Source organism: Physeter macrocephalus, chromosome 14 (genome assembly GCF_002837175.3).
Source record: "Physeter macrocephalus isolate SW-GA chromosome 14, ASM283717v5, whole genome shotgun sequence".
NCBI lineage: Eukaryota > Metazoa > Chordata > Mammalia > Artiodactyla > Physeteridae > Physeter > Physeter macrocephalus.
In genome coordinates, this window is record NC_041227.1 from 76,082,097 (window position 1) to 76,097,535 (window position 15,439).

The window sequence follows — 15,439 nt, forward strand, 5'->3', positions numbered from 1 at the left end:
TAATAAAAAATTATTAGTAGTATTTCTATACCTTCGGTGTTAAGTTATACTTATAGAAAATACCTCATCAGTAACTATAAAATGACTGAATCATAGTGGATTTTACTCTTGCTTGGTATATAATAAACTGACCTTGACTTTGGGATCCTTCATAGAGGCACCAAGTAAGTAAAAGTCTGATCAAATAAGAAAAGTAAATCTTACATTCAGATACATATTTAGGTCTTTTCCTGGTTTAGATGCAAAGATACTCAAAGACTCTTTCATAGAACCTGTATCATGTAAAAAAGGTATTTCGGTTAGTTTAAAAAACAGTGAGCTTCAGAAGAATCACAATTTATATTTTCCCCTCTCTATACTGATGATTGTTTACCCTATATGTTGTTTTATTTGTAGGTCATATAGCAGACTTTCAGTTAATATCATGGACCAAGGTCTGTTACTGAATGAATAAAGGTACTTTCAGAGCAAAAAAAAAAAAAAAATCCAATAAAGAAGGACGAAAAGGGTCTTCAGATCAGATATTCTAAAGATATGTGGCTGGGTGTTAAGAATGCCCCTGCTTGGTTTGTAACCTTCGCGATTATAACAGCTCTGTTCTGCCTGGCCTCCAGAGGATCCTGAGATTCGGGACTTTGCAGAGAAACATCCTTGCCTTTGCGTGTGAGGTGGTGACCAGGACCATAGGTGGGGAAGGATGGGCTGGGGAGGAAGGTCCCAAGCCCACATCCAGCCCTGCCACACCAGTGCCGTCCTGCTGGTGCCGTGTCAGTTGTTGATGGCCAGGCAGAGCAGATGCCACCACATCTCAACTTGCAGGTATCGACTGGGCTCCCAAGAGTGACCGCATCGTCACTTGTGGGGCTGACCGCAATGCCTACGTGTGGAGTCAGAAAGATGGTGTCTGGAAGCCGACCCTGGTGATCCTGAGAATTAACCGTGCGGCCACTTTTGTCAAGTGGTCCCCGCTAGAGAACAAATTTGCCGTGGGCAGCGGAGCACGACTCATTTCTGTTTGTTACTTCGAGTCCGAAAATGACTGGTGAGCAACATGAGTCTTTTTCTTTCTCTGTAGAATCATACATTTGGACTGCTGTGTCCTCCGTGACCTCTGGAGGCACTGGGTGGAGGCTTAACTGTAACTTCATCTTTTCCTCATCTGGAGATTTTTTTTTTCCTTTGAAATTCTCCATTCTCTCTGAGCATTTTTCATTCTTCTGTGTGCAATGAGTCCAATCTCACATCTTTCTCATATTAATATCTAACTGTGGTGTCCATGTTCTGATCTCCTGACTTGTTTGTTCTTTAAGATGCTACAGCTCTTCTCACTCTGCTGTCTAAATTGCTGTTTTCTTACTCTGATATATAAATTATAAACTTGAAAGATGCTCAGTGCCCTAAGGAAGTTTTTTTCCCTATCTCTGTTGACTTACAATATCTAGGAGTCTTACAGATAACAATATTCTCCTTTCTTTAAAGTTTTATACCAGATCTGTGTCCTGGTATAATATTTTACTTGTTTAAACTGTTAAACTTTAAAATTTGACCAGAATCTCAGAAATATAATCAGCCTGTTGTACTTACTTTATACTGTGAACCACTTGGAGCTGAGCCAGTCAAAATACAGGGATTTATTTAATGGCTAAGTAAGTTATTTTAACTACTCCTTCCTTTTTACTTTGATAAGGAAACCACTCTGCTCTACCTGGCACGTGTTCAGAAAGAGTGGTAGATGCCCTTCAACATGGAATTGTCATTTAGTGCGAAACTGACAGTGTTTGTGCTAAAAATAGCCGGGTACACATTACTCTTCATGTGTCACTGTCTGAAACAAGGAAAGGAAGGGATTATCACATTACAGTTTGTAATTTAGTAAAACCTCAGAAATTTTGATTCTTTGAAACGAGTCTGAATTTGCAACAAGATTGAATTATGAATTGAAGACCTGCGGTTTTTCTTGCTTGCAAGCATGTGTAAAAATAAGGCTAACAAAATATTGCCTGCAAGAAATTGTTTAGAAGGCTCACTGTAACAAATAGATTAGAAACAGCTTTTTTCCTGGGTAGCTTTCAACCTCAGTGACTTCGCATTTTTATTCATTGAAAAATAGTCTCAGATTCAGGCAAATTGAGCTTTACTGTAGTACGAGGTATTGTCCCTTGAACAAGCCGTTATGTTCAGGGGAATGTCTCAGCTATGGCACTGTAATTCATTTGTAGGATGCGAGTACTTTAAAACAACCTCTAAACGCCTTTAAAGTAAAATAACTCTTATAAAACAAGTCAGAATGTTGTCTGTTTTTCAGAAAAGCCCCTACGAAAAAGATTCTGTAGAAAAGTGATTTAACATTCAAGGAAGGGCACTCTGCTTGAGAGTAAGTCTCTCAGCGCCTAAGCAGCAGAACAGCATTGGTTTTTAAGCAGCAGTTTAGGGACAGAAATTGAATTAGGCCAGAATAATGACTGATCTTAGACATAAATAAACATTTTAGTGGAGCTAGAGAGTTAGTCAGAGGCCCGTCACCAGCAAGAGGTTCTGCTAATTTCTTGATTTCTCTGTGAAAAAATAAAGAATTTGCAGCTTCACGGAGACTTAGAAAGGAAATTAAACTATTTTACAACCCAAACTTAACCCAAAACAAAGGAACAAATCACTGAATATTTGTAATAAAAATTCAGCAGACTTCCCTGGTGGCACAGTGGTTAAGAATCCACCTGCCAGTGCAGGGGACACGGGTTGGAGCCCTGGTCCGGGAATTACTGTAGTACGAGGTATTGTCCCTTGAACAAGCCGTTATGTTCAGGGGAATGTCTCAGCTATGGCACTGTAATTCATTTGTAGGATGCGAGTACTTTAAAACAACCTCTAAACGCCTTTAAAGTAAAATAACTCTTATAAAACAAGTCAGAATGTTGTCTGTTTTTCAGAAAAGCCCCTACGAAAAAGATTCTGTAGAAAAGTGATTTAACATTCAAGGAAGGGCACTCTGCTTGAGAGTAAGTCTCTCAGCGCCTAAGCAGCAGAACAGCATTGGTTTTTAAGCAGCAGTTTAGGGACAGAAATTGAATTAGGCCAGAATAATGACTGATCTTAGACATAAATAAACATTTTAGTGGAGCTAGAGAGTTAGTCAGAGGCCCGTCACCAGCAAGAGGTTCTGCTAATTTCTTGATTTCTCTGTGAAAAAATAAAGAATTTGCAGCTTCACGGAGACTTAGAAAGGAAATTAAACTATTTTACAACCCAAACTTAACCCAAAACAAAGGAACAAATCACTGAATATTTGTAATAAAAATTCAGCAGACTTCCCTGGTGGCACAGTGGTTAAGAATCCACCTGCCAGTGCAGGGGACACGGGTTGGAGCCCTGGTCCGGGAAGATCCCACATGCTGCGGAGCAGCTAAGCCCGTGCACCACAACTACTGAGCCCACACGCTGCAACTACTGAAGCCCGCGTACCTAGAGCCTGCGCACCCAGAGCCCGTGCTCTGCAACAAGAGAAGCCACCTCAATGAGAAGCCCGCGCACCACAACAAAGAGTAGCCCCCGCTCACCAGAACTAGAGAAAGCCCATGCGCAGCAACGAAGACCCAACACAGCCATAAATAAATAAATAAATTTATTTTAAAAAAAAATTCAAGTGATTTCAAACCTCAATTTTTATTTCAAAGGTTAGAGTTACACATAATGTGAAAGTCCATGGCGGACGACAGTATGAGAGTTAATCCATAAATATACTTAATGACGAGGATCCCCTGGTAGCCGGGAAAGTTCCGAACTGGCTGCTCTGATGAAAACGTCAAAGCCTGGAAGACAGGAGAGCAAAGGGGCCACATATGGTTCCCCTTCCTCTCTTCCTCTAGAAACGCACCTTCTCTCTGGTAGAACACTCAGCGGCCACGTGGGAACCACGTGTAGGTGTTTTTGCCTGACACACATTTGTAGGTCATTTGGGGATGGTTGCTTGATGCGTGGATAAACTAAAATGGGTTTTCTCCTTTTGTAGGTGGGTAAGCAAGCACATTAAAAAACCCATTCGCTCCACGGTCCTCAGCTTGGATTGGCATCCCAACAACGTCTTGCTGGCAGCAGGATCCTGTGATTTCAAATGCAGGTGTCTGGAAGCCGACCCTGGTGATCCTGAGAATTAACCGTGCAGCCACTTTTGTCAAGTGGTCCCCGCTAGAGAACAAATTTGCTGTGGGCAGCAGAGCACGACTCATTTCTGTTTGTTACTTCGAGTCCGAAAATGACTGATGGGTAAGCAAGCACATTAAAAAACCCATTCGCTCCACGGTCCTCAGCTTGGATTGGCATCCCAACAACGTCTTGCTGGCAGCAGGATCCTGTGATTTCAAATGCAGGTGGGAACGAGTGAGGATTGGTAGACGGCCTTGAGCTCTTCGTTTTTCATCTTTCAGCAAGTATTTTTGAGGTTCCTTTTCTTTGTAAGGTACTGTGCTAGGCCCCACGAGGGTCCCAGGGATGAAAGGAGCTTGTGATCTAGAAAAGGAGCTACAGCAAGTGCAGAAATCAGGAGGTATCAAGAGAAAGTAGTGGACCAGGAGAGGCAGGCGGAGGGATGCCAGGGCGGAGCCAGGAAGCTTCCTCAGGCAGAACATCCAGGTACAGGGTCCCCCGCTCCCACGGTGTTATTTCTCATTTCATAACCCAGGCAGCAGACTGGGCAAATTCCAGAGTGAAACCAAGATCAACAAAGCAGAGCTGAACAGGGCACTGCTGAGCTGTTATTGTGCCGTTCCTTTTCAGTTAAAGCTCTTTATTTGTCATTAGCATGAGACTAGGAGAAACACAGCCACTTTGCTGAGAGCTTTAAGGGTCATACAGTGTAATTGCTTTTTAAAGCTGTTCTTTATCAAGAAGGCTCCCCCCTCCCCACCCCGGCCTGAGCCAGAAGAAGAGCAAATGTTGCTTCATGTTGACTCTGTGGTGGGTTGGGAGGTGGGGTGCAGCATTCTTTGGTAAGCTATGTGGAGAAATTCCAGAAAAGCTGGCCAGTGATTTATATCCAAGAATCCTTACGGGGTTTTTGGTTTGGGTTTTTTTTTTAAAGGATATGTATGGGAATTTGGCTGTGGGATGGGAGTACAATAGTGTCAAGGTAGTTTTTGGAAAAATATTGGCTCTTCTACTTGAGAACCAGTGTTAACAGAAAAGATTTTTTCATATTCAGGAGTTTTGTTGTTTGTGATGTGTTACCCAGAGTCATTCCAGCTCCCTTAGAAGATGGAATTTAACCATACCACCTGGATTGTCAGGCTGTGTCTAAAAATCTGCTTGTACAAATAGCTTACAATTCTTTTGTTAATATTAATTTCCAGAAATAACCTTGGCTTTGACCTGTGGTCCTGTGGGTAAGGGTCTTTTCTGTTCGAACTCTCAATTTGGCAGCACAGTTCTTTCCTGGCTTCTGATGACTAAAGCAGTAGCCATCGTGATGCAGATTTAAAGCACAGAGACTCTGAGGTCACATCATCTAACTTACAAGATAATTCGAGGCTTCCTTTGCCTCTCCACTGTCCTGCCTCTTCCAGAGCTGCTGCTGCCGTTAATGTTTTAGGGGGAAAATACCCCAGATCGCTTCGGGAGTCTTTAAGTTTCAGAAGTTTTTGAAGAGAAGTGGTATAAAGAAATAGCATTGGAGGGCAGATCCCCAGCTGTTCTCTAGCCCTTCTGCTTCCCAACTCTGGGTCAGAACATCCTCACACACAGCTTCATGGAATTAGAGAAAGAGACTGATGACCCCAGGCTGTAAAGGACCCGCCTTCATCCCAGACTAGACCTGCCACAAAGGCTGGACAGTGGACCTGAGGGTGACACTAGGGAGAGCCTGCCCGCTCTCACTGGCCTCCCTTGACTTTCTCTTTGGATGTCTCTTTCTTTCTTCCTTTCTTTCCTTCCTCCCTTCCTTCTTTCTTATCTTTCTTTCCTTTTCTTCTTTCATTCTTTCTTTCTCTCTTTCTTTCTCTCTCTCTCTCTCTTTCTTTCTTTCCTTCTTTTCTTCTTTCTTTCTTTCGTTTTGCCAGGTCTTAGTTGCAGCAGGCAGGCTCCTTAGTTGTAGCATGTGGGATCTAGTTCCCTGACCAGGGATCAAAACCGGGCCCCCTGCATTGGGAGCATGGAGTCTTAACCACTGGACCACCAGGGAAGTCCCTCCCTTTCTTTCTTTAAATGAGTTAATGCCAGTGGTTTATTGCAGAGTAGCAAATAGTTTCCTCTCTCCTACCATTTGACTGTGTGGGCTCTGGACTGCTTTGTTAAGAATGATGGTGAAGCAGACATGAAAGTATGCGGTGCTCATTTAGCAGAGTCTGCCATGGGCCAGGGAGCGGGGAGGGGCAGGACAGCAAGGTCCTCCCCTGGATGCACTCCAGGAGGGAAGGGCTTTTGTGTCCATCACTTCTAGAGCTATGCCCCAAGAGTAGTGCCTGACACGACGTAGGCCAAACTTGAATTGACCTGTAGGCAGCCCTTAGAACCCTTCTGTGTCTTTTAAGAGGTTTGTGTATCTGAACTTGTCTGTCATCAGGTTTTGCTTTTGATGAGTCAGTATCTTTTCATCTGGGGACACCTTACAGCAGCTGCCTGTGGCCTGTTTCTATATACGGATATTTTCATTTACTCTTTCCTTCTCTTCCTGCCCTTAAACCACAGAGTGTTCTCTGCCTACATTAAAGAAGTGGATGAGAAGCCAGCCAGTACACCCTGGGGCAGCAAGATGCCTTTTGGTCAGCTGATGTCAGAGTTTGGTGGCAGTGGCACTGGCGGCTGGGTGCACGGGGTCAGCTTCTCCGCCAGCGGGAGCCGCCTGGCCTGGGTCAGCCACGACAGCACCGTGTCCGTTGCCGATGCCTCAAAAAGCGTGCAGTGAGTATCTGCCTTCGTCTGGACTTAGGAGTGGGGTGGGGTCTCGGCAGCTGGCCTGAGGCTGTCCTTCCCCGGGTATGAGTGCAGGGCACCAGCATAAAAATCCGAACCAGCTTGCAAGGCAGCCTTTAAAGTTACCTTCACACATTGAGATTGTCCATTTGGGGAAATTCTGAAGACTTAGGTCTCACTTCCAGAAACACTTCTTAATGGAAGTGCCGATTGTGACTCCTCCAAAGGAGTCTCCTGGTTTGCTCCTGGTAAGAGTTCCTTCAGATGGCAGTTTAGTCTGTTCCTGTGAATTCCTCGCAACACGTTAAGTGGCATCCAGCAGCCTTAGATGAAGTGGGAGATGTGTTCTTACTCTGTGTAGTCAGTGGACAGTGCTCCATTCGTGTGGGCCTTCATGCAGTGACACTTGACACCCTGGGAGCCAGTCCCCCTGGTGTGTGCACTGGGGGAGCCCGAATCGCAGAGACTCGGTGCGAGGAGGTTCCTGCTCGGCCCTGAGGAGAGCGGTGTGTGTCTCATCAGACTTCAGTTTGTGTCTGCTTATCATGTCTAGAGGGAGAGAGAGGGTGACCGCAGTCCTTTCCGCTTGTGAATCTTGGTTCTGTCCCGGTGAATCCTTTCCGTTGGCAGCTAAAGGTAACCCACCTGTAAGGGTTTCCTGACTTGTCCCCTGTGCAGGGAACCAGTCACATCTGACTCCCCCTGCCCCACACTGACAACAAAGTGACATTTCAGAAAGAATATATATTCTACTGATTCGGGTGAATTTTTTTAAAAAGATTTTTTAAACATCCCCCCAGTCTAAATTATGAAGCCTTCCAGAAGATTTCTGTACATATATAGACACATATATTTTTTCATTTTTAACTCCAGTGGGATTGTGGTATACATTTTGTATAGTAATTTGCTCTTTGTCATTCAATAATGTTTTGTCATGGTTATTTGATTTCTGTACAGTTTATTGTAATGCTTAATAAGCTTTTAGCACATGCTTATATTATAAGCTCTTGCCTACCTTCGTATTGATTTTATTATTTGGCTTCTCCAGTCCTGCAAGTCAGATTACATCCACTACCCTTCTCCATATCAGAGTATTTCATGTAGTAAGAGCCAGGTATGCCACAGGAGAGCCTAAGATGAGGTGTTAGGACTTTAATCCAGTACCATTCGTACTGAAGGGATAGGGCAGGGGTGTCTCCTGAGACACAGTTTCAAAATGCATCATCTTTTACATGGAGCCATATGATCCTACTTCATCAACCAGCATGTTTGAGGCCGTATCTGTGTAATCTCTCGGCCAGATGACCATGAAGCATACATGTGTATACACACACACACACACACACACACACACACACACACACACACAGACCATTCGCATGTGAGCTCCTGGCTGGCCAACACTGTGTCGTGTTCATCGGTGGCCGTAGCTCCTGCCCCAGTGCCTGGCGGGGCACAGAATAGACTCCCATAAATGTCTGCGGTCCCAGCCCTCTAGGAGCCCATGTGAGCACAGGCGAGGAGAGGGGAGCAGAGAAAGGCCTTCAGTCCTGCATGACGGTGACAGTCAAGTCTAGGAGGCCAGAGAGAGGAGCAGCCGCTGCAGGCTGGAGTGGTCCAGGAAGGCTGTTCATGGGGGTGATGAACCTCAAACCGAGCTTCAGAGACTGGGTGGACTTCAGAAGAGCAGGAGGAGCGGAAAGGGTGTGTGGGTAACAGGGTTGGGGAGCCAGGCCGAGGCGGCAGAGAACCGGCGCTCCTGGGACCACGGTGTAGGGCAGTTGGTGGTGAACAGGGGTGCAGGAGGCATGGGCGCAGCCAGAGGGGCCAGAGGCCTGCGCGTCTGCGGGTCACCTCGGGGCTGGCTCATGCTGGAGGCCTGGGTCGTGGACCTTACGTCTTAACGTAAGTGTTCATTCATGCTGCCGAGCCCCCATGAGAACGGGTCCTTTGTCGTCTGTGTCTGAAGAGGCTGCGTGGTCCGCTCCATCTCGGGTTAACGCTGTTCTTGTGCTCAGGGTCTCAACTCTGAAGACAGAGTTCCTGCCCCTCCTGAGTGTGCGCTTCGTCTCGGAGAACAGCGTCGTGGCCGCTGTAAGCATCTCTCTTGCCCCGGGGCCTGTGCTTACTCTCCAGAACGGGAGCAGGGCGTGCCCTGTGGCTGTGCGCACGAGCTTGGAGCAGCAGCCTTGTAGGGGAAGCAGCTCGGGAGGCTCCCACGGTGGGGCTGCTCTGCTGGGGCGCTCGCTGGGCGCACACCCCGCAGGGCCTGACCGATCCCTCGTTTCAGGGCCATGACTGCTGCCCCATGCTCTTTAGCTGCGACGACCGCGGCTGCTTGACCTTCGTCTCCAAGCTAGACATCCCGAAACAGAGCATCCAGCGCAACATGTCGGCCATGGAGCGCTTCCGCAACATGGACAAGCGGGCCACGACCGAGGACCGCAACACGGCCCTGGAGACGCTGCACCAGAACAGCATCACGTAGGTGCCGCCCGGCCCCCGGCCCGACGGCCGTGCAGAAGTGTTAGGTGACCGGGCTGCCCTTCTCCCCTCTTCGTTTCCTGACAGGTCCCTGGGATGTTCTGTGTCCTGCGGACCCAGACATCCGTTCAGGAACGGGGGCGGCGATGGGTCTGTAACTTCCCGGCTGCAGGCTCTTACTTCCAGCTCGTCACAGAGAGCGAGCCGCCCCCACGTAGTTATTACGTCCTTCAGGGCATAGACGGTCTGGGTGTCCCACGTGCGGAACGCAGGCCCTGCTGCGGCCCGTGAGCTGGCGCGGCCTGTCAGGCAGCCTCTTCTGGGTCTTGCTTTCTCAGAAACTTGACTGAGGACAAAAGGAGACCTTCCTGAATGTCGTGTTCCTCTAATAGTGAGCACCTGACAGTCATAGCCTGTTTGAAAGGTAGCTGTCACTTCAGCCATGGATTTCAAGTAAGGGGTACAAGTAAGAAGATCGTTTAATTAGAGAGACAGATTTTTCAGCATCGTTATGACAAAGCCAGAAAACTCTTTCACTTATTTTTCATCAGGCGTCTGTGATTAAATAAGACAGTAGAAGTGTGTCGTGTCCAGAAAGCTTGGTGGGTTTTTTTTTTTTAATCTAGAGGAGAAATGCACTGTGTTTTTTTTTTTAATTTATTTTTGGCTGTGTTGAGTCTTTGTTGCTGTGCACAGGTGCTCTCTAGATGTGGTGAGCAGGGGCTACTCTTTATCGGGGTGTGCTGGCTTCTCATTGCAGTGGCTTCTCTTGTGGAGCACGGGCTCTAGGCGTGCAGGCTCAGTAGTTGTGGCACACAGGCTTAGTTGCTCCGCGGCATGTGGGATCTTCCCGGACCAGGGCTCGAACCCGTGTCCCCTGCGTTGGCAGGCGGATTCTTAACCACTGCACCACCAGGGGAGCCCTGCACTGTATTCTTTGACTAGACCTTTTGTGTTGAGAGACTTTAATGTGGGTGATGGTCATGGGAAGAATAATGGAAACCTCTAGACTTTCTCTTCGAGAGAATTTCTTCTCTTTTTTTTTTTATAAGATTCATATTACTTTCTTCTTTAAATTATTTACTTGGCTGCGCTGGGTCTTAGTTGTGGCATGCGAACTCTTAGTTGCTGTATGTGGGATCTAGTTCCCTGAATAGGGGTCAAACCTGGGCCCCCTGCATTGGGAGCTCAGAGTCTTAGCCACTGGACCACCAGGGAAGTCCCTCTTCAAGAGAATTTCTAACTGCAGGTTGTTATGTTCAGCGGAAAGGGCCACTGGACTTAAAATAGGCTGGAAATATCTGTGCTTTATTGAAAAGTAGTCATTTGAAGGCATAGCAGAACTTTTCTCCACACTTTTCAGGTTTCTCTGTCTTGAATGATTTTCAAAATTATTTTCTGTGAGGTTCTCTTAAGCTTCTCTGTAGGCTGTGTATCTGTAAAGAGACAGCTCTCATTGCCTTTTTGAGACTTTGAGGTTAGGAATAAAAAGACCCTTGCAGATTGGCGTGACTGCTTTTATTTGCAGATATTAAGTCCTCTTTACCCTAGAGCACGGTCAGCACACTTTTTGTATAAGGAACCAGAGAGTAAATTTTAGGCTCCGAGGACTACACGGTCTCCGTGACAACTACTGCAGCCCTGCCATGTGGCCTGCAGTCTGCCATGGACAGTACAGAGATAAATATGCATGGATGTATTTCAGTAAAACTTTATAGGGACTTCCTTGGTAGCACAGTGGTTAAGAATCCGCCTGCCAATGCAAGGGACACGGGTTTAAGCCCTGATCCAGGAAGATCCCACACACCACAGTGCAGTTAAGCCCGTGCGCCACAACTACTGAGCCTGCGCCCTAGAGCTCACCAGCCACAACGACTGAAGCCTGCGTGCCTAGAGCCCGTGCTCCGCAACAAGAGAAGCTACCGCAGTGAGAAGCCCGCGCACCGCAACGAAGAGCAGCCCCCACTCGCCGCAACTAGAGAAAGCCCGCGTGAGCAGCAACAAAGACCCAATGCAGCCAAAAATAAATTAATTAATTTAAAATTTTATTTTAAAATAAAATAAAACTTTATAGACACTGAAATGTGAATTTCACATAATTTTCATGTCATGACATAATAGCCTTTTAATTTTTTTCTAAGCACTTAAAATTGTAAAGGCTATTCTCTAGCCCATAGGCTGTGCAGAAACAGGTGGTGTGTGCCATCCCCTTCCCCAGAGGGAATGTTCTAGGCATTTCGGGGAGAAAGACAAATATTGTCTGAGCTGTGGAATTGGTTTTCTTGAAAGTTTTTCAGATAATCAGGCTAAGCCAAGTTGTTTCATCAATCTCCTCTGCTGAGCTTGGTTGGAATTTTGTGGTGTGTCTGAATGTTGCTAATATTAATAATGATTAATTTCAAATGTAAGGAGAGCTTTTGACTCATATGCCGTCATTGTCCTAGAGGGTAACTTGGGAGTTCTGGTTTGGAGCCAGTTGGATTTTAGTCATGCTTCATGATGCCTCTAGTATTTTTTGTAAGCAGTGTGTCCGTGTCAGTCACAGCTGTGGTTGTGGCCTCTCCTGGCTCCGCAGGGTGCACGACGTGTGGCCTGGATTGTCCTGCTTCTCCACGTCCCTCTAATTAATGCACATTCTTAACTTTTCTCTCTTTCCAGTCTTTTTCTTTTCTGGACATCTAGTAATAAAATACATTTTAATATTTTCTGAGTCAGATCGCTACAGACTAATATCTATGGACACTTTAAAGGAATTGATAGACAATTCATTTTCTGAAAACGCTGTTACCCTTCTAGGAAGGTTGGAGCTCACTTTCACCGTGTGCCTTACAGTCTCTCTCTTGTCTTTGCCTTTTTTCAGTCAAGTGTCTATTTATGAGGTGGACAAGCAAGATTGTCGCAAATTTTGCACTACTGGCATCGATGGAGCCATGACCATTTGGGATTTCAAGGTATCGTCTGTCTTTCAGAACAGATCTCGTTTGTGTTAAAAGTCTTCCCATGAGAAGACTGGTCCTCATTTCTTGGACCCAGCCGTCAACTGCAGTGCACGCCAGGAGCGCAGTGCACTGGCTGTGGTTCTCTTGAAAGCCTGGGAATCGTTAGCAGGAGAGAGCCGCACTTTCTCACTGAGGTGGAGTCCACACTTCGGGATGTCCTCGGAGTCACTGAGTGGGGCTGGGGGCTGCTTTTGTGGCGGGCCCCAGGCTGGGCCCAGACTAGCTGAACTCTAGACATGTTTTTATGGTTGACACCAACTAATCGGATCAGCGCTCACTGCCTGTCTGCTGGGTGCCGGGCCAGGTGCTGGCACTGAGGACGTGGACGTGAAGGAGCCCTCGGGGAGCTCGTCGTGGGAGAGAGAGGAGGGTGGGGGTCGGGTGGAGCTCCGGGAGAGGAGCCAGCGCCTCTGTTTTCACCTTGAGGAACTGGGAGGCTGCACGGACTGCCTGAGCTGCCTCTCCGGGCGAGCGGTCTGAGCTGCAGGGGCAGCACCTGCAGAGCAGCCGAGCGGCTCAGGGGATGCGCGCTGCACTCAGGCCCCGCCGTGGGGCCTGCGGAAGCAGAGCAGAGCGGGCCCTGCCTGCGGGCAGCTGGGGGCCGCTCCAGAACCGACGTGGAAAGGCACCTGCTGTGACGTGCAGGTGGCCTGGGTGGCCTGGACTCTGGACAGAGGCTGCCGGAGTGAACGGGTGGCAGGAACGTGCCTCCAGTCGTGCTGGGGGGCAGGGGGTGGCCAGGAGGTTCTGGACTAGAGGGATTTAGGAGGCCGCGTGGAGGGGTGTTGTGACAATGAGGGACAAACCCCGGAGGCCTCTGCACCCTCCAGCTTCGGGGTTGGGATAAGGAGGCGGGGAGGAGGGGCGGGGGTAAGAGAGCAGCTCCGGTGTGCAGCTCTGCGGACTTAACCCCCAGAAGTTAAACGTTTACAGAATTCTGCCACTGCCTGTGCGGTTCCATGATTGATGTTGCTGCCTCTACAAGTCTCTCCTCGCCCTTGTTACCTTCACCTGCTTTGGGGCATCGCGCACCTGTGCAGTTAGCTCCACGTGGGCAGGTAGCTCCGCCCTTCGTCCTTTGATCCCTGCGGCCAAGTCCTTTCTCTTTGCGAGTGTGCTGGGAAGTTCCAGCGCATTTTCCTCTCTGGTCTGTCCGCCTTTGAGCACCGCTAGGTGTCGTGCACCAGGCTGGCTGCATGGGGGCCACAGAAATACGGGAGTGCCTGCCATCAGGGCACCTGGAGTGAGGGCCAGTGACACAGCTGATAAGCACATACGTGCCCTGGGAGCAGGCGTGGCCCAGAGCCTGTGGGCTGGGGCCTTGGGGACAAGGCGGCGCAGGGCCTGGAAGGGCCAGCAGGGGGAGCCCTGCCTGGGAGAGTCTCTGCAGGCTAGGCCCGGAGCCCGTCGCAGAGGGGGCGGGGCTCAGCCAGGAAGGAGGGGGTGTGGGGTAGTGCCTTGGGGAGAACGCCAGGATGGCCTGTCCCCACTGACCATCGGTGTTCTTCCTGCCGCTCTCCAGACCTTAGAGTCTTCTATCCAGGGCCTTCGGATAATGTGAAGCTGAGGTGTGGCCTGGATTGTCCTGCTTCTCCACGTCCCTCTAATTAATGCACATTCTTAACTTTTCTCTCTTTCCAGTCTTTTTCTTTTCTGGACATCTAGTAATAAAATACATTTTAATATTTTCTGAGTCAGATCGCTACAGACTAATATCTATGGACACTTTAAAGGAATTGATAGACAATTCATTTTCTGAAAACGCTGTTACCCTTCTAGGAAGGTTGGAGCTCACTTTCACCGTGTGCCTTACAGTCTCTCTCTTGTCTTTGCCTTTTTTCAGTCAAGTGTCTATTTATGAGGTGGACAAGCAAGATTGTCGCAAATTTTGCACTACTGGCATCGATGGAGCCATGACCATTTGGGATTTCAAGGTATCGTCTGTCTTTCAGAACAGATCTCGTTTGTGTTAAAAGTCTTCCCATGAGAAGACTGGTCCTCATTTCTTGGACCCAGCCGTCAACTGCAGTGCACGCCAGGAGCGCAGTGCACTGGCTGTGGTTCTCTTGAAAGCCTGGGAATCGTTAGCAGGAGAGAGCCGCACTTTCTCACTGAGGTGGAGTCCACACTTCGGGATGTCCTCGGAGTCACTGAGTGGGGCTGGGGGCTGCTTTTGTGGCGGGCCCCAGGCTGGGCCCAGACTAGCTGAACTCTAGACATGTTTTTATGGTTGACACCAACTAATCGGATCAGCGCTCACTGCCTGTCTGCTGGGTGCCGGGCCAGGTGCTGGCACTGAGGACGTGGACGTGAAGGAGCCCTCGGGGAGCTCGTCGTGGGAGAGAGAGGAGGGTGGGGGTCGGGTGGAGCTCCGGGAGAGGAGCCAGCGCCTCTGTTTTCACCTTGAGGAACTGGGAGGCTGCACGGACTGCCTGAGCTGCCTCTCCGGGCGAGCGGTCTGAGCTGCAGGGGCAGCACCTGCAGAGCAGCCGAGCGGCTCAGGGGATGCGCGCTGCACTCAGGCCCCGCCGTGGGGCCTGCGGAAGCAGAGCAGAGCGGGCCCTGCCTGCGGGCAGCTGGGGGCCGCTCCAGAACCGACGTGGAAAGGCACCTGCTGTGACGTGCAGGTGGCCTGGGTGGCCTGGACTCTGGACAGAGGCTGCCGGAGTGAACGGGTGGCAGGAACGTGCCTCCAGTCGTGCTGGGGGGCAGGGGGTGGCCAGGAGGTTCTGGACTAGAGGGATTTAGGAGGCCGCGTGGAGGGGTGTTGTGACAATGAGGGACAAACCCCGGAGGCCTCTGCACCCTCCAGCTTCGGGGTTGGGATAAGGAGGCGGGGAGGAGGGGCGGGGGTAAGAGAGCAGCTCCGGTGTGCAGCTCTGCGGACTTAACCCCCAGAAGTTAAACGTTTACAGAATTCTGCCACTGCCTGTGCGGTTCCATGATTGATGTTGCTGCCTCTACAAGTCTCTCCTCGCCCTTGTTACCTTCACCTGCTTTGGGGCATCGCGCACCTGTGCAGTTAGCTCCACGTGGGCAGGTAGCTCCGCCCTTCG

At 48.9% G+C, this 15,439-nt stretch overlaps 1 protein-coding gene across 4 annotated transcripts in view; it reads left to right on the plus strand.

Moving 5' to 3' along the window:
* Positions 1-13,951, plus strand: part of ARPC1A (actin related protein 2/3 complex subunit 1A) — a 28,023-nt gene extending 14,072 nt beyond the window's left edge. For 3 of the 4 annotated variants that reach the window (XM_055090199.1, XM_024118720.3, XM_055090200.1), the window contains 7 exons: positions 820-1,042; positions 4,007-4,114; positions 6,676-6,888; positions 8,919-8,994; positions 9,191-9,384; positions 12,245-12,335; positions 13,906-13,951. In XM_055090199.1, coding sequence (XP_054946174.1) covers positions 820-1,042; positions 4,007-4,114; positions 6,676-6,888; positions 8,919-8,994; positions 9,191-9,384; positions 12,245-12,335; positions 13,906-13,944 — 944 coding nt within the window. In that variant the 3' untranslated portion in view covers positions 13,945-13,951. Of the gene's footprint in view, positions 1-819; positions 1,043-4,006; positions 4,115-6,675; positions 6,889-8,918; positions 8,995-9,190; positions 9,385-12,244; positions 12,336-13,316; positions 13,797-13,905 lie in introns of those variants that run through there. The other variant, XM_055090198.1, reaches the window with a different exon arrangement.
* Positions 13,952-15,439: the final 1,488 nt, after the last annotated feature.